Here is a 17,988-nt window from a genome sequence, read left to right as displayed (position 1 = left end):
CTTCTCCATTTAATTTGTTATTCCCATGCTTTCATGTACTTGATGGCTGCTTGACAATTTTATTGTGTGTTGTACTGTCCCTCAGTGATCACACCTCCCTCTCTCTTACTCTCCCCATGAAAACACAGTTCACATCTGATACTCATCTCCTCTAGCAACAGTTCTATTGTCCCCTTGATATGTACGTGTAACTCCCAGTGCTGTCAATAGGAATTACATATGTGCATCAAGGAGAGCAAATTCCCTCGTGTACTCTGTTCACCTCATTATCTTAGCACAGTCAGTTCTGTAGATGTCTCATCTATGAGCCTTTTTATTCTCTTGAGCGTTGTGTAGTGTAGCAAGTTGGCTCTGAGGATCAGCAGTTCTGCTCTTGAGGTGTTTAGCAAGTTGATTTAATGTGCATGTAGAGTTTCTTAAATGTCTACATCCAGCCAAACTCACATATCGTAGTGTTCATATGTGAGATGGCGGAGCTTTCCATTTCCTTTTTATGCATGAATATCAACTCATAACCAGTCTCTCAACAGACACAAAGTGAAGTACGACTCTGAAGCTAACCTTCCCAGCTAACACATGTTCAGTCCCAGCTCAGACCTCTTACACTTAAATGCAATAATTCGTGAAAGTTCAGTAGCTGCAAAAATGTAAATGGCAGATTTTAGTTCTCTTTGAAGTCCTGAAGGACAGCATTTTACGAACACTTCATGTTAATTGCTTCTAAACAAGGGGATGGCTGAAGTAGTAGCTAATCTGTCAGCCAAGTTTCAACTCTTTCCAAAACGTGGTCATTGTCAAGGGTTGAGGGAAGATAGCAGAGTGGAAACTTCCGTACCTCTAAGCCAGTGATTTCCACTGACTGAAGAAGGGGTCTGTATTCTCCTTTTCAGATTATCTGATCCTTCTGGAAATTCCTTACTTTGGGGAGCTACCTGGTGTCTCATATAGCTTAGTGTTAATGGAAATGTAACTGGGAAATAATTCACTGCAATTCCAATCATTCCATAAGCACAGAATCAGTAACCACAGCTTAGAAAAGAGGGATGGCAAACTAGTTTGGGAAAAAAAAAATCCCTTTGCCATCAGATTAGAAATCCACTGTAAACATGTCGAAGAATTCTATCTTTTTTTCACTACTGCTCTGCCTTTTCTTCACAATCTGTTGTGGTGTCAGACTTATTTTGACAATACTTGTAGAACTTGTCATATTAACAAAGTTATCAAAGAGAGTGAACACATGCATAGCAACGGCTGCAGTCCAGCAAGTCAGAATTGCTGGCCATAGGTTTGCAAAAGGAAATATTCATGCTTTGTTTGCACAGATCCAAAACATCCCCAGAAGTCTCCAGAGTAGTTCTATTCACGTAACAGCAGCAGCTTCCCTTCAGCCTGGAACGATCTACTGCAAACTTTGGAATTTAGGATAAAAATAAAAGGAGCAAATTTAGATTATACGTTTATATATGTAAAGATATATTTTTTCTATCATAGCGACACCTGATTGTTTCTTGCTTTAGTTCAGATGCTCCATAAAAAGGGGGTATGCACTAAATTCAAGGCAATGATGGGATTTATTCAGTGTTATATAACACGCTCAGAAATACTTGTTTAAAAACAAAATAAACCCTATAATCCACCAAGGCTGTAAATTGGTGGGGTAGGAACAATCTTTTCATTATATGTGCCTACAGAGCTCAGTACAATGAGGTCTCAGTTCGTCGTTAACATCTCTAGGTGTTAACACAATGCCATTAAATCTACTCAATAGCAAAAGATGCAGTCAGTGGATTTATGTGTCTCATTCCTTGGAAAACGTGCGAATCCAACAGAATAGTTTAATGGCTAGATTTTTCTGCCGCAATGTCTGATTTTGCACGTACATCAGATAGTATGCATCTATTTATGCAAATCGCTGTTGGATTTATATGCACAAAATATACATGCCTGAGAACGCTTATTTGTGGAGTCGAGCCGCATTCAGAAAGGGAAAAGATTGCATTCGGATGCCAGGTTCAGGCTGGATGGGAAGAACTGGAGCCAAACTTAGCACTGGAAATTGCAGCTTTCTGCTCTCAGAGCATCGCACAGCACCAAGGACTGCCTGTTGTGTTCTGGGCCTGTTTGATTCTTATAGCAGGAAACCTCCCATTTAGCAGTGTTAGCCGTGCCCTCTGCTGATGTGCACAGGACCAGGCCTGACTCACGGGCTCTGTGCACACCACACATTCAAACTGCTGAGGAGCCTGTTCATTTTTCTGCCTTTCACTTTTTTTTTTTAAACCCTGATCTGGATGAACCTCTGATAGACGGGTTCTCCCTGCAGATGTGCTGCTCTGCCATGCTTCTTTCCCTCACTCACAGCTCAGGTTTTCCTCACAGAACATCACAACCTTTCCTAGTCACAATTTTCCTTAGGGATCTGTGAGATTTTCACCCGGACGTGTCGCCTTTTCCCCAGTGGCTGTGTCATTCTCCTGAGAACTATACTTTTCCACTGGATATATGACTTTTTCTACTGCCTTACACTACTTTTTCCTCAGTGGATTCATTTTTTGGCAACTTTCCCCCTCACTAAGCACATCCTTTCCTTGAACGTGCTGATTTTTTCACCTCACTGCGCTATTTTTTCTGTCAGCTCCCCCTGCCCCCTCCACGCACAGTCAGCCTCCGTTCCCCCACCCTCCCCTCGGCCCCGCGCGGCGGCGGGGCGGTGCTGTCCCTTTAAGGCGGCGCGTGCCCGCGCGCCGCGGGGCGAGGGGGCGGGGTTTGTTGGCGGCGGCGCGCGGCGGGCGCTTCACCTGCAGCCCAGAGCGGGCACCGAGAAGCGGCGGTGCGAGAGTGTGTGCGGTTGTTGCCGCTGTCCCCGCGCAGCGCGGCCGGAGCACGGCACGGGGCGGCCGAGCGCACCGCCACGGCCCGGCGGGCGGGCGCCGCCGGGGCGATGAGGACCGGCTCGCGGCTGCTGCTGCTGGTGCTGCTCGTCTGGGGCTCGGCGGCGGTAAGTGGGGCGGCACCGGCGGGCGGGTGGGGGCAGCAGCCCGGCGCCCCGCTGTGCTGCCTCCGCTCCCCGACAGCCTCGGCAACTTCGGGTGTGGGAGCGGAGCCGCAGCTTTCTGCGGCTTTTCCCGTTTCTCCTTTTCTTGCGATTACTATTAATTATTATTCGCTTTAAATCCAATGTCTTGGTGGTGCCGTTAAAACTCGTCCCCCGGCCCCATTCCCCATACGCACCGCCGGGCAAACTTCGGCTTTGCGGCGCGTCCCGGCGGCACCGCCGTCCAGCCGCCCCGTTTCGCCGGCTCCAACTTTTATTCCGTCCGCCCGCAACCATCCCGAGGGGCCGAGCAGTGCTGGGGGCTGACGGGCTGAAAAAGTTGACTGCTTTTTCCTTTATTTCTCTTCCCCCCCCCCCCTCACCAAAGCGCTACCCGCAGCGCACCGCCAGTGCCCGCGCGTGGCCGCAGTGCTCGGTGCTGCGCGGAGCTCCCGCTGGCTCTGCTGCTCGCTCTCCGCCCGCGTGCCGCGGTGCCGCGCGGGGCTGTCCCACGTCTGAGCCGCTGTGCTCGCGTGTAGCACGAGAGCGGCTGTAGTAATGGGGCGATTTCGGATTGGAAGCCTATTATCTTCAGCCATCCCCTTTGAAATGTTTCCTAATTGCAACATCTTGCCAGTGCCGGGCGGAGCTCGCGGTGCCGCGGCTTTCTGGGTCTTCCCTTGCGGTCGCTGCCATCCGTTTCCCGAGCTGGGGTTCTCGCGGAGTCCGCTGCCTAGCGTTCTGCAACGAACGGACTCTTCCCTCTGTCTGTAATGCGGCACTGCTCGCGGGTGTTGGGGGGAAGCGCAGAGCCAGGTGTGTGCCCGGAGTCGCTCTTTCCCGGGCAAGTGATGCTCCAGTCCTATAGCTGTACCGCTGCTGGACCCGGGCTCAGCCGCGCCGCAGCTAGCTCAGGAGCAGCAGAAATAAAATCCCTTGTCACCAACACTTGCTTATGCGTCGATCACCGGGCAGTCGCTGCGTGCAAATAGCCAGTTCACGTGCCTTCAACGAACGGGCGTTGGGACTTTCTGCGCTGGGACGGCGCGTTCCGTCCCTACGGCTGCACTGATTTGCCCTCATAGCAAGGAGCGCTTCTTGCAGGACAATACAAAGTTGGGACGGAGCAGCTGAGCACTGAGCCGGGTGCTGCTCCTGGGTGCCTGCAGGTTGCACGCGGGCTGCACTATTAGATGGCACTGTTACATTTCTGTTGACCATCCCTCCACCTCCCCTATAGCTGGGGCACGGGCTGAGCCTGGAGGCAGCAGCCGCGAGGCTGATGCAGGGAAAGGGGGGGGGAGGGGCGGGGGGTTGTCGTGGGCTGCAAGCTCCTGGGGCAGCCACAAGCTTTGGGGGTCCATCTCCCAACCTGGGGCTCGCCCTGGTTCTCTACAACAAGACTCAGTGATCTGGATGTTGCAACATTGGGCCTTTGCGTGGCTTCAGGGTGAGCATTGCTCGCTTGATGAATTGCTGCTCTTTGTTTCCTTCCCTTCTTCTAACTGTGCCCAGTATACAGCCTTCCTACAAACAATGCTTTCTGTTGTAGTCAGGCAACTTGTTTCTGGCCCATTTTATTTTTGCAGCTACAGTATGGATCCATGCCAACAGACAGGCACTTTAGCATAGATAGTTTCTACTTGCACGCTGCTTTACTGTCTGGGTTTGCCTGTGCTAAGCACTTCATCATTGCGCGCAGAGCGTTGTACCAAACCTCAAAAGTCATGGTGTGCGTTTTACTTCTTTGGTTTTGCAGGCACTCAATGGGGATCTTACAGTTAGACCCACATGCAAGCCTGGCTTTTCAGAAGAAGACTACACAGTGTTCGTTTCCCAGAATATTGTGGAAGACCAGAAGCTACTCAAAGGTAAGTGGAATAAAATGCATTAATAGGCGCTGCAATAGCTGTACTTGGGGAGGTGAAAGGAGACTTACGGATGCTGGTTGTGATGGTGAAATTGTCTGCAGAATTATGTTTGTAGGAGGATGAAACACTAAGTGGTTTACGTGAGCGCGGTTTTGAATACAGATGAATCACTCCAAGTTCACGTGCTGTCTGCTTCAGGTGCATCGCTTGCCTGTGCTACGCGAGGTCAGCACTTTGCTTTTAAGTCTCCCACTCCCACCCTGTCTGAAGGGACTCTACATTTGATATTTTAGAAAGTATTTTTATGTATGAAATTCAGAGATCCTTAAATTATCTGTGCTTTGAAATGCATGATAAAGCAGACGTTGTTGTTGGAAATGTGGTAAACAAGCCTACAGACATTCTGTTCACAAATGTGGCATTCATTTTCATTACTGCCCCACTGACAACATGAAAACACAGGCAGAAAGAAACTACCAATTAGCTTTATAGTAATTGGAGGATTATAACCACTTTTGTGATTGTAAACTCTGAGACATCTTCGTAATCCAAATAACAATAGATTTTCCTGTGTATTGATCTGTCTCCCTTTCAAGTTAAAAATAATTAAACTTTGTATTTGCATGATGCAGAAAATCGTTGTTTTTCTTGAAGATCAAAATCCCATCCCCCTCCCCAACCCCCTTCTTAAGTTTAATCGCCAGCCACTAGTGGATGCTACAGCAGTTCTGAAAACACAGCATGCTGTAGGAATGGAGAGCACAACAGGTTCCGCTACCCTGCAAGAGGGATTGCAAACCCTTTGCTACTTTCTCCTGAGTGCATTTACTCTCATGCACGCTCCTCTGCCAGAAAGCTGGCGTTTCTGTCTTCCTGCACAGCCACCACCTGCTCTGTTACTTTGATTTCTAGGGAGATGGAGAGCTGTATTCTTTCTGGCTTCAGTGGAATCCAGGGCTGAATGTTTTCTCTCCACATGAGTTGGCAATCAGTTTTGTTTCTAAGCCTGACTGTCTTTGTTTTGCTGTTCAGGAATTCTCTTGACTGGCCTGGCATCAGCTGGGAGATGTTGGGGAATTTATTTGTTGTTTGAAAGATAGCCAGCTAGAGGGTTGGACACAGACAAACTCGAGAGTAAAACAGAGCAGTAAATATTAGAGGTGTAGTACCAAGTGTTTTCATGTTTAGTAGCAATTTTTCCAAAACTAGAGGTTGCAAGGTCTTCCAAACCAGTCTGTGAACTGAGTACTTTCACACTTCTTAGCTTTGGAAGTCATCTGATATGCAGCGTCCTCCAAAGACTGGAAGATCACGTTGTTAATACACTTGCTTGGAGGACTATTTTTTTTTGTGTGTGTAGTTGATATGTTGCAGTGCGTGTTCGTGTAGGTGGGCGCAGGTCTGTTCAGCAATGAATGAAGGCAGCAGAGTGGCTGTCATTTCATTTTTGGTTGCAAGTGACCGCCTTTAAATGTGGAATTATATTTAGGCTGTCAAGTTGATTTGAATGGGAAAATAATGTATTTAATGAACATTAATTTCATCCCTAGGATCCAGTTGTAGTTTTACATTCATTGTGGTGAAACTGCTGCTCATTTAGGGTCGAACTGCCCCCCAGATGTCATACTGCTGTAATTTGTGTCTTGATTTGATTGTGATTTGTGTCTTGGTACATTGTCCCTGGTGACGTGATTTGTAGCAATTTTGTCAACTGAAGGAGAAAGGGGGGGGGCAGCGCAGGAAATAAGTGCAAATGCTGTGTTTGCTAATAAGTGAGCTATCATCTTTACACCTTCTAATCAGCAGCCAAATACATGCTGCTGTTTATCAGAGGAAACTAATATATTTAATTAATTTGTGGTATAATGGGGGAGGAAATCTGCTGCATAAAATCCCTTTTTTGTGCTTGTGTTGTTCTTTATATTTTAGCATGTAAAATTGGTAGTTTTCCAGTTTAGATTTAATTTTACTTCCTAACACTTGATATGTCTGAGGCATAAAATGTTTATCTCGTTCTTCCATCTGGGTGAAGTATTGTACAATAGATCAGACCAAAAATGGGTTCAGATTGCTTACATTAACATGTTTGATAGATTGACATATGTACTGTTTCACACCATCTTACCACGCAAAGCTTTGCTGCCAGCTACCACCATCTTATTCATCAGCATTCAGCAATTCATCTTTGGGCCAAGTGGGGCTGTTTGCACTGAAAAATACAAAGCAGGTAGGCATTCACCTGATGGTCATAGGTTTGGTGGAAAGGGGTTTATATACTTTAAATGGCTCTCAGGGGCTTCCCTGAGCAAATCCCAAATCTGTGTGCTGTGTAAGAACCATTCCCTCCCTGGGAAAGAGAAGGGGGACAGTTTGCAGTGCCTGAGGATGGGTTCAACCTTGGCCAAATAATCATTTGGGCAGATGTGATGCAGGTGGTCAGCCTCAGGTGTTGAGAAGTACAGCTGCTGGGTGGTTGGAGGATATGCTCTGGTCCTAGGACTGGTTTCCATTTTAAGCTTGCTGCATTGTAGCAGCATGGTGAGTGTATCTAAGTAAGTGCCTAAAGTATTCTAGGTTTGAATTGAGTTAAACAGGTCATGGCTGCTTATAATTGACTTATTCCAATGGAAATAGCTTAGTCCTAATTTGACAACAAGAGCTTTTACAGAGTCATTGTTTTATTATAAGTATGCCATAAGCTATTAACTACTATGTTGTGGTTCATCTTATTTGCCTGAGTCAGCTCTTTAACATCCTCAAAACATACAGATTCTAGCAGGAGCTATTTGTTACACAGTAATTAACTTGTTTATGATAAATGGATGGGAGAAATGTCACGGCATTTTGTTTTATGTATAAATGAAAAGCATTTGCATTCTAAAAATTTCATCTTAATTAGACTTAAAATAGTTTTCCCCAGTAGGGCCACAAATACCACGTACTACACATCGCTGCTGAACGCTGTATCCCAATGATGGGGTATTAGCTGAGTTAATTCATGGAGCCTGCACCTTCCACAGAAATGCCATCCTTGCATCTCCTAAATTAGCTACTGGAGTAAAATCCATTTATTTTTGTCTTTGTTTTTGTTTGGAAGATAATAAACTGAGTGTGATCACTGGTGCATGATAATATTTAGGACGGTTGGTTGTTTTCTTCCTTAGGGGAAAAAAAAAATCAAAAACATCTCAAAGCTGCTCTATGACAGAAAACAATTACAACTCAGGTGTCTTTTTCCTCTTTGTTTTTTCCTTTGTTTTTCATTATTAACATGAAGTTGAAGTGGTGAGAACATCGCTCCCTAGAGGTGGGGAGCACTGACATGATGTGCTGCACTGAGAGAGCTTGGGGCTGACTCTGGGATCTGTCTCAGAGCTGAGGCTCAGGTGACCTTGTAGGGAAAGAGCCATGAGGAGCAGGGTGCTGAAGATGGTATGCAGGATGGTTGTACAAGGCAGGCTGATGCTCCGGACACTGACTGTTTTTCTAAGATCTTTGAAGACTCCAAAAATGACATCTTTAACAGTGAGAAGTTTGAATTTTATTGGTGAAAACATGGCAACTGGCAGTGGGTGTTAATGGCATTGTCTTTTCCAGCCCAGTGCCATCGTGGTTAACCCTGGTCACCTCCCGGAGATGCAGCTAATCCCTATTACTGGTGTGTCTCGTAGCCTTCCATAGAGCCAAGAGACAGTGTAAGCAGTGAAGGCACACAGCCCTTTCTTGCTGTTTTTTTTTCCTTTGCTTCTCTTCATCTACAGTGATTCATGGTTCTGTTGCCCATCTGAAATAGTGCCTGTACCAATGTAGCAGGATAACTCTGCTTGTGTGGGCAGCTGCGTTTGGGTAGGAGCGTGTGGAAGCACAGTTTGTTTCCGTGCAGCAGTCCGAATGAGCTGTGCCAGCTTGTGCTGCTTTCAGCACGTGTGTGAAAGCAAAGGTAGCCATACTCCAGGCAAACTATGGTTTTCGCTATCACGCTTCTTGTTTACAAACAAGTAAAACATGTAAACTTTACTGAAATAGCTGTCTTTTTTTTTTTTTTTCCCAAATGTATTCTACAAGGAACCACCTCACTGCTGGTCTTAAAAGAAGGATGTTCTTTTGTGGCTGAAGCCTTTTGTTCTCCCCTCAAAAGCTTCAGAAACTCCTCTGTTCAGCCCTTGCCACCTCTAACAGTTGGACTTAGGAAGGCTGTGAGAGTTTAGAAAACAAGAAGAGATAGAGTAAACACCCCGGTCTTCCTATGGCAGTGTGCAAACAAATATGCAATTGAAATACAAATAATGGGAGGTGGTGGAACCTGAACAAACCTTTGCAAGCTGTGTTTGAAGCTGGTTGCTAGTAATTCACATGGCAATAACTAGGGATATGTCCTGTACCTGCTTTTGTACTGCTTTCCTGTGGTTCAGACGATGCAGGAAACTGAATGTGTCCTGTGGATTGTGTTAAGGCAGGGTAGCGGCAGCTCTGCTTGAAAAAAGCCACAAAATACTGCTGCATATGTGATGTTTGACCCTGACAGAAAGACTGATTCTGGTAACGCTTCTAGGAGAAACACTGGTGGTTTTGCTAAGCACCTACAGTAACAGATAACCTAGCAAGTGCCCAGGGATCTACTGGGGGTATTGACATGGAACATGTATCTGCAGTAAGTGAATTGGCTAAAGGGGATGCAATCCCCATTATGTGTGTGGTTTCCCACTTCTCTTGTGAGTAGAATCCATAGGTACCTGCCTGGTATTAATTCCATATTCTGAGCACCCTCTGGGCTGTCTGGGCATTCTTAGGAAGCAAGAATCACGAGGGATGCTTTGTTCATTCTGGGGCTTTCATTCTGCCAGGCTTCAGTAGGGTTGCCCAGCATGCTGCAGCAAGGTGTCCACGCTGCAACCTGCTGCCAGACCCAGTGGCTTCTGCAAGCTGCTCTGGGCTCGAAAGGAGCCTTTCCCTTCCTGCTTTTATTATTTTCTGGTCTGTGATTCTGCATGAAAAGCAACTACTGAAGTTATCATACAGATAATTAGCTTCACAGTTCCATAATAAAATCTGAAAGTAGGGAATCCAGATCTCTACTCGTAACCTTTTTTCATTCCTTGGAGTAAATAGAGGCCGAGAGGCATCAGCTCTCTTCATTAGGTTTGTGCATGCTCGTGTGAAGCTGTTTCTCAGCAAACTCTTCTCACATTCCACAACTTCTTCCAAACTCAGTTCTTGCTGCAGATCAAACTCACCATTTTAGTCGTGAGCTGAGCCCCCATAGATTGGGGTAACTGCTGATGCATATTCATTTTCAACTTTGTTCTTCATATCTAACTTCTAGCACAGAAATTTGATGTTGAAGTTGACGTTTTTATCTAATAAAATGCCAGTTAATGAGACCAGAGTAGTCAATAGCACTCTGTAGAGTTAATCCCCTTACACTGTTTAATAACTGTATATATTGCTTTCTAGTTCAGAGCTTTGAACCAAATTCCTCAAACCCAAGTAAAATTACTTCTTTCTGCATTCTGGGAAAGCAACTGATTTTTATCTGAATAAATCTGCTTCTCCAAAAACAGACTCGAGCTTCTCTTCTTTTTTTTTTCTTTTTTTCCTTTTCTTTTTTTTTTTTTTTTTTTTTTTTTACTATCTTTTAAGTGGGGGAAAAATTTTGTCTCTTGGAAAATGAAGATGCTTCAAATTGGGCACTCTGAACAAGTAAACATATAGATATTAAGGAATAAAAAGAAACCATTTCTAATGAATAATTCTTTTTTTTCTTAGGGTGTTAGGAAGTAAGCCATGCCTGGATCAGTGTAAATGTGTTGCTTATTGTGAAATACCTGTTGTCTTGAAGTCCAAACCAATAAAGTGAGGTCTGTTAAGGTTAGAAAATGTTAATTTCAGAGTCACTTCTGTGTTTGGAAACTGCTTGCTGCTGACAGAGCTCATGAGCTCTGATCTCACCGAGCAGATGCTGAAAGCATTTTGGAAGTTCTGCTTTTCACATGTGGTAAATGAAAATTATTTATTCCAGCAGTGAAATATTGCTTTATTTTCACTGACCTAATGCCAATTCTCATAGCCTAATTGCGTTGATATTCATGTGCAAGCCTCCCTCCTCCTTAATTTTCTCTTGGAAAACTAGCATAATATTTTTCAGGAGATACCTTATTTCATTGCAGACTGAGGATTGTGAAGTGCTTAGTTCTGCAGTAGTCTGGACTATGCGCAGTCCACAGAATGCTGTCGTGATTTAGATTGTACTTAAAAGTCTCATTTAAAGAGTAAGAAGAGATTCAAAGTACAGAATTTATGATTTAATTAGAAATCTTTTTTTTTTTTTCATATAATAGAATGAATTTGGGTAACGTAGGGAAAGAAGGCTGTTTCTCTTCCATTTAGGGGTAGAAATTTATTCAGAATTAATTCAATTCCTGTGGAAGTGAACAGAACAAAATGCCCTGCTTTGTGCATCTGTGTAAATGTAGTGGTAGGAACAAAGATGAGAAGGCAGTGATTGAAAAGCAATGGTCACAATTTGTGTTTTGGGACTCCAGGTTTGGAGTAGAGTTTGACAAGGAAACTAAGAGCAGCCTTTAACAGGGACTCCAGTCTTGATTTCTCCTACAGCCTGTTCCTGAATGCTCCTGAATACTGCAATGGGAATTCATGCTGGATGGATGGACTCAATCCATACCTATTTTTAGTGTGCATAAACCTTCTGTGCACTATTTGAAGGATTTGAAGAGCATTTTATTTCATGTTCAATTTTCCTGTTGGTGCTTAAATGACCTCCTCCAAGTTTTTGCTTTTTGAGACTCTATGATTAGAAATGCCATTGGCCTTTGGTGCCATCAGATGTTACTGCCCAGAAAACAGTAATATTTTGGTGCTTTGTTTAAAAATATTTTTTTTAGCATTTCTGAAAGGAGAGGCTGAGAGATCTGGGGCTGTTTATCCTGCAGAAGTCTCAGGGAGATGTTAGCATTACGTGTAAATGCTTCATCAGATGATGGGGCTGGGCAGCCCTCAGACATGCATGGAGAAAGGGCAAAAGGAAATCGGCACAAATAGAAGTGAAAGAAATTCTATTTATCAGTGTGAAATAGCTTCTTTGGTGGTTGTCAAACATGGAGCTGGCTGCTTGGGGGGGGAGTTGTGGAGTCATCTCCGAGCTTGGAGACGCTCAGAGCCCCACGGGCTTCGGCCATGCCTTGCTGCCCTGCAGTGGGATGCTCTTGGCATTCTGTGAGTGGTGATTGTATGAAAAATTAGTGATGAACAGAGATTTTCTGCAAGTGGAGATCGAATAACTTTAAATAAAAACATGGCAACGGTCTGCCAAAAAAAAAAAAAAAAAAAAAAAAAAAAAAAAAGGAAGATCCTTATAGGGAAATGGTATTTCTGTAACTTCTTGGAAGCATAACTTCTAAAGAGACTATAATTGAAACACCAGGGACCACTATTCTGCTGTTTGCTTCCATTAATGTCCAGACTTAACTCAGGCACGATTTGTCTCCCGGCATAAGGAAATGTTACACTTAAATTCAAAAAGCTCTTGATTTCCTCTTTATTTTTAGTATAATAAATGTGGAACATATGGAGTTTCTGTTTTCCCAAAATATTTGTCATTAGTACTGGCTGCCTCACTTCTTTCAGCAGAATCTTCCCCAAGTGAGTTTTCCTGCAACATAAAAAAAAAAATAGTTGAGTAGAACAAGATTTCTTTTTGCCACAGGCTTTGTGATTCTTCTTGCTTACATTCATTGTTGCTAATTTATTTATTAATTTTGAATTGTAATTGCACAGAGGGAGAGAGGAGCAGCAAATGTTCTGGCATATGGACTGCCCTGTCATTGCAGGAGATTTGCAGTCGCTCTTGCTGCCCTGTGCCTTATGACCCCAGGCTCCAGACTCTCTGCCAGCCTGTTTAGATTCCTGCTTTCTGCTCCCTTCCAATAGAAAATTTTAATTATTTTTGCTTTGTCCGCTTGCCAGCATTTTGTAATAGAGAGCCAGTGGCAGTAATTCAGTAGTCTGCTAGTCATGCTGCTGCTCAGAGGGTCACATATACTACAGCCTATTAACATTAGCATGGTAATAGCAGCCGGTATGTGGAACGCGCAGTGGGAATGTTGGAAGCTCCTCCAAGGACCCTTAAGATATGTATGGGCCACCCATGATGCAGAAAAAAAATGCCCTTTCTGCTTTGAAATGAGCCAATCTGTGTGTTTCATGGATACCCGGCAGCACTGCAATCATTAAGGCTATTACTATGCCTATTATAAATCACAGTTTTGTAGCAGTTTGTAGATTAGTCACAAAAAGTGCTTGCAGTCTAAAATCTTGTTAGACTGACTTTGTCTAGTAGCAATTCCAATCCTTATTAAACAAAATTGTCTTTAAAAGAATTATGAATACAGCAATTATCCAAAGATAAATAGGCAAGATTACAAAAATTGTTCCATAGAAAACTATGTATCCCTCAGTCAGTCTGGGGAATGATAGAAGGCAGGTTGGTGAAACAAACGTGTTTTACTCATTGTGAGTCAGGAGAAGCCACGTGATACTTGGATGCTTGGTTTCTGAAGATAAAACATCAACAAGTGAGCTTGATAAGATGTCAGAAAATAAAGAAATGTTGCACTTGAATAACTTCAAATAAGAGCTAATCTAAAGCATAAAATTTAATAACCTGTTTCTTCCTGGTATGGTCAAGGTAGTCATTAACAGGTGACTCCCTATAAATCAGCCCTGCCCTGCAGTTCTTTCTGGCAGGAGGGCTTTTTTTGGAAAGTCTCACTGATTTCAGAGATCTGTCTGTGGTGTTACTGAACCTCTCGCGCTCATCACTATCAGTTTGATGGAGCTTTGTGGACAAAGCGGAACGGGGCTGGAGGAAAGCAAGCTGCTTTTGCAGGCCAAGCAATGTCTGGGTTCCCTCTTTTTCTTTATTTTTCAAGCTGAAGGTCTCTTGCAATTAAAACCTGTTGCTATTTGTCTTGTTCATCAGAGAACAGTTGCTGCTTTTTGTTGGTTTTCTTTCTAACTCCTTTAAAATGTTTTCTTAGCTTGTGTTGGCTGAGCCACTCATTTGTGCCTCTCATGCACTGTGCCCTCCTCTGAGCCCACGGCTTTGTGCTCAGCACGGTGCCCCAGGGCAGTGTGGCTGTGCCAAGGCTGGCTGTGTTGACCAGGCTGGAGGGTTTTTCACCTGGGCAATACTCCAGTTGATTTAGCCTATATGAGGATTGTTGGCTTTTTAATTTTTTTTTTTTTTTTTGACAGTGTGACACTGTTGACTCATATTTAGCTTGTGATCCATATAACCTCCCACATCAATTTTTTGAAGAACTCCTGCCTACCCAGTTATTTTCTATGTGTACTGTTGATTAATCCTACTGAATTGGGTTACCTTGCTCTTCTTCCCTTGAATTCTTTATTTTTTTCTTCTTTTTATTGACTCTGATCTGTGACTTAGGATTGTTCTGAATCTTGCTCTTGACCTTCAACAGTGCTGCAGTTGTGCCCTGTTTCCATGCCATTCACAGATGTAAAAAAACATATGCTGCATTCCTTTGTCTGCACTGTTGATAAGAGCATTGAGCAAAACTAGTTCAGAACAGACTGTTGGAGAGCTCATGTGATAGATCCTTCTGCTTTGGCCATGAACCATCAAACTTATGCTCTGGATATAGTCATTGAAATATTTAAGATGACAGTAGTGCTTTCTAATCAGTCTTTTATGTCTTGAAGTTGTTTGTCTGGGATCTGTAGGAACACAGCTAAATCTGAACAATATTATTCATAAAGCTTATTAGGAGACGCAACCCATGCTTTAATATTTTACTATTTAGTGATACTGTTGAAGTTATCCTGCCATAACTCTGATTTTTATTTTCATTTTAAAGTGATTTCATGTTGTTGTGTGCTGGTGGAAGAAGCTTCCTCTTCTGGTGATATCTGGTTCTGGAGCATCTCTCTTCATGGGTGGAAAGAGAGAGTAGAGCCACTGGATCTCCAGATGAAAAATCATGTAGGGAGCATTGCCCCCCAGTAAAAGATCTTCTTTGAGGAATCATTTCAGGTCCTGTATGCTTATCATGCAAGAGACTGATTATTGCTGGCTGGTTGCTTAACTTCCTTGAAAACATAAGGTTTACAAAATTACACAACTATTTTGCTCATCTCCAGAAGCTTCCTTTCTCTTTTCATATAAAAGAAAGAATAAATAAAGACTTTCATCAGTTGATTTAATGCCCTTTAGGTTTTTTGTTTGGTTTTGGTTTTTTTTTTTTTTTTTTTTTTTTTTTCTTTCACTGGGGTGAAGAAAGATGCGTACAGTTGTTTGGAAAAAGGAGAAAGCATAGGTCATGGTAAGAATTCACGTAATGAATTCTTCAAGGATGATGACAACCCAAGGATTTCTTAATACTGTGTTCAAATGCTCATCAGAAGAAGTTTAGTGACCTAGAGATCACTGTAGATGCTTGTTCAAATAACTGGGTAGTGGATTGATGATCTCTGTGCAAAGTTTACTAAAAGATTTTTGTTTTGTTTGCCTAGAGTCTGAAACACTGAAAATGTAATTGAAAGTTGAAGGATTGGTTGCTATAGCTGATGATAAGCAAGATGTTCTCATTGTACACATCAGTCTGATTTCTCCTGACTGCAAATCCCAACAGAAGGACTGTATGGAGCAGAGTCAGAAATGTTGGGTCTGTATTAGACATAAAGTAGAGGTTTAATAGGTTTAATGGTGAGCAGATATGTGAATTCCCATTGCCCGAGTCTGTGCAGGGATTTCTGTGAGTGGTGAATTAACTGCGATGTTTTATCAAAGCTCAATGCAGACAATGCATTTAACTGAAATGATTTTTCTTCATATTTTCAATAAAGCAAAGTTTTATTTTCTTTTTCTACTGTGAATTGTGGTATAATGTTGGCTGTATCCCATTAAATAGCAGCAGAATTGAGCAGCAGTAGCACAGCTGGTTTTACCTTCATAATATAAGTTTCATTGCCTTGGGAGACATGATGACAAAGCAAAGTTCTGTTAATGCAGCAGGATCAACCTTTGACAGTGCATCTGTAAGGAGGAGAATTTAACATCTCTGAACTGGCACTGCTTCTTAAAATTAAAGCAAGTAAGTGGAGAGGGGGCTGGCATGGAGAGATGTGGAATGCTGACTGCTGAGAGGTCTCCTCACAGCAGCTGCTGGGCTGTGGTTCCTGGTGTGCCTGGACAACTCAAAGTGATGAATGTTGCTGAGATATGAAGAGAAGACGAGATTTCTGCACTGAGGTCCTTTGTAAATGTAGTTTCTGACTAAGATATATATACCCACACCTCCAAGAGGAATGCATAGGTGATGCCTACTCCAAGAACCTACTGTTCTAGGGAGAACTGTCATAAAAACAAATAAAACCCAGCTCAAGGTTACTACCCAAATCAGTAATATGCGTTCCAAGAAAGTTATTATCTGATGAATGTCATTTAAGTACCTCCCCAGCTAATAAATAGCTCAGGAGGTATAAAATTTAATGCTTCTAAAGTTGGAGGAGCCTTTGCAGAACACTTTCAAATAGGACTCGTTGGAAGCAGGAGGCTTAATACTCACCTGCTGGGAGCTGAATGCTGAAAAAGATCTGGTGGAATGGGGCTGCTTTTCTTGAATGTAGGCTTGTTTTGTTTTAAGCTCTTTTCGAGTTATGTGGCTTTTGAAACAATTTTTTTGTTGTTGTTATTGTGTAACACATTGCTGAAGTTGCACTAGTAAGCAACTTTTTTTTTTTTTTTTTTTTTTTAAATCTGATCTGAAGCATTTCTTAAGGCTTAGCTGGCTTTGGAGTGGGTCATTGTGCCACAGAAATAGCCTGAAGAGCAACTGCACGTCATTTTTCACACGGCTATGCCTAAAGGATCTGTTTGCTTTCAGTCTTAAACATACATCTGTTGCCTATCGCAGGAGCTCATGTACCAGAGTGATTCTCACTTCTGTTCTTTTCTCATCATGGTCACCTGTGGTTCTGCTGAGAAAAGAAATGATATACGTGCATGTTTGTAAGGCACAGTCAGTCTTGTGCAGAGAGCTTTTTTATTTCATTATTGAGCTTTACTTGACAGGTGAGCAAATAAGCAACAGAAGCTGCTTTGAGATCACTGAGACCTAATGTAGTAGTTAAGAGTTTATTTAGAAGTCACAGCAGTCCAAACTCTGCCCCAGTTGGCTTGCTTCCTGACAAGCAATACCCCCTGCTTCTTTGCAGTCATGTGCTTTTTCCTAATTCCCATGGCAGTCACTTTTTTTGGCACTTTCAGTTAGGAGGAAAAAGTAAAATGAAGTAATACAATGCATTTATTTTGGCCCTGAGTTGTGACTCATAAATAGCAATAGCATCTGTGCTGATAGATTTTTTTATGATATATAATCGGGTTGAATGGACAAAGCTTTCATTCTACTGCTGTTTTATTTTTTTGCCTTTGTTACTTTTAGGTAGCTCTGAAGGGAGGAAGTCTGTGGTTATATATATATATATATATATATATATATATATATATGTGTGTGTGTGTGTGTGTGTGTATATATATATATGTATTACTCATGGATAGCTCAATTTATGTAAGTCTTGTGAATTTTAATTTAGCCTTTTTAAACTAAGAAAAGGTTTATTTCCTTTTCTTGAGCTTTACAAAACTTTTTCCTTTCCAAATTGTGGTCTGTTGAAGTGTCACATTACTGCCACGTCTATGCTGTTCTTTTAATTAAAAGACAAAAAAAAAGAAGATAAACTTCCAGTGGATGTAAATCCTTATAATCCTGAAATGATGTAAATCAGCGCAACTCTAAGTCTTTGGAACTATTCTGACTTACATCTACCAAAAATCTGGCACATAATATTCCTGCTGGTCTTTTCTTTTACCCAATAGATGCTCTACACAGAGTTGGCACTATGAACAAAGCTTTCTCTTACTAAATGATAGAGGGTGGCACGGCTTCCAGCACTGCTGATTCAGCACAGCAGAGGCCATTTTCCTCGTTTCTTTGTGAGCTAGATTAAATTACTCTGCAGGCTGGACTGCAGCCACAGGCCATG

General features: G+C 42.8%; 1 protein-coding gene across 1 annotated transcript in view; it reads left to right on the top strand.

The window, feature by feature from the left end:
- The first annotated feature begins 3,989 nt into the window (after window positions 1-3,989).
- Window positions 3,990-17,988, top strand: part of CDH4 (cadherin 4) — a 412,843-nt gene continuing 398,844 nt past the window's right edge. Inside the window, exons 1-2 of the mRNA XM_042832267.1 lie at window positions 3,990-4,016; window positions 4,794-4,905. Of these exons, the coding sequence (XP_042688201.1) occupies window positions 3,990-4,016; window positions 4,794-4,905 (139 nt within the window). The remainder of the gene's footprint in view (window positions 4,017-4,793; window positions 4,906-17,988) is intronic.

The sequence above is a fragment of the Centrocercus urophasianus genome, unplaced genomic scaffold (genome assembly GCF_019232065.1).
Source record: "Centrocercus urophasianus isolate 14NV4802_14NV808 unplaced genomic scaffold, USGS_Curo_1.0 seq_38, whole genome shotgun sequence".
Lineage (NCBI taxonomy): Eukaryota > Metazoa > Chordata > Aves > Galliformes > Phasianidae > Centrocercus > Centrocercus urophasianus.
The sequence above is the reverse complement of the archived record's forward strand: the minus strand, read 5'-3'. Positions and strand labels throughout refer to the sequence as shown.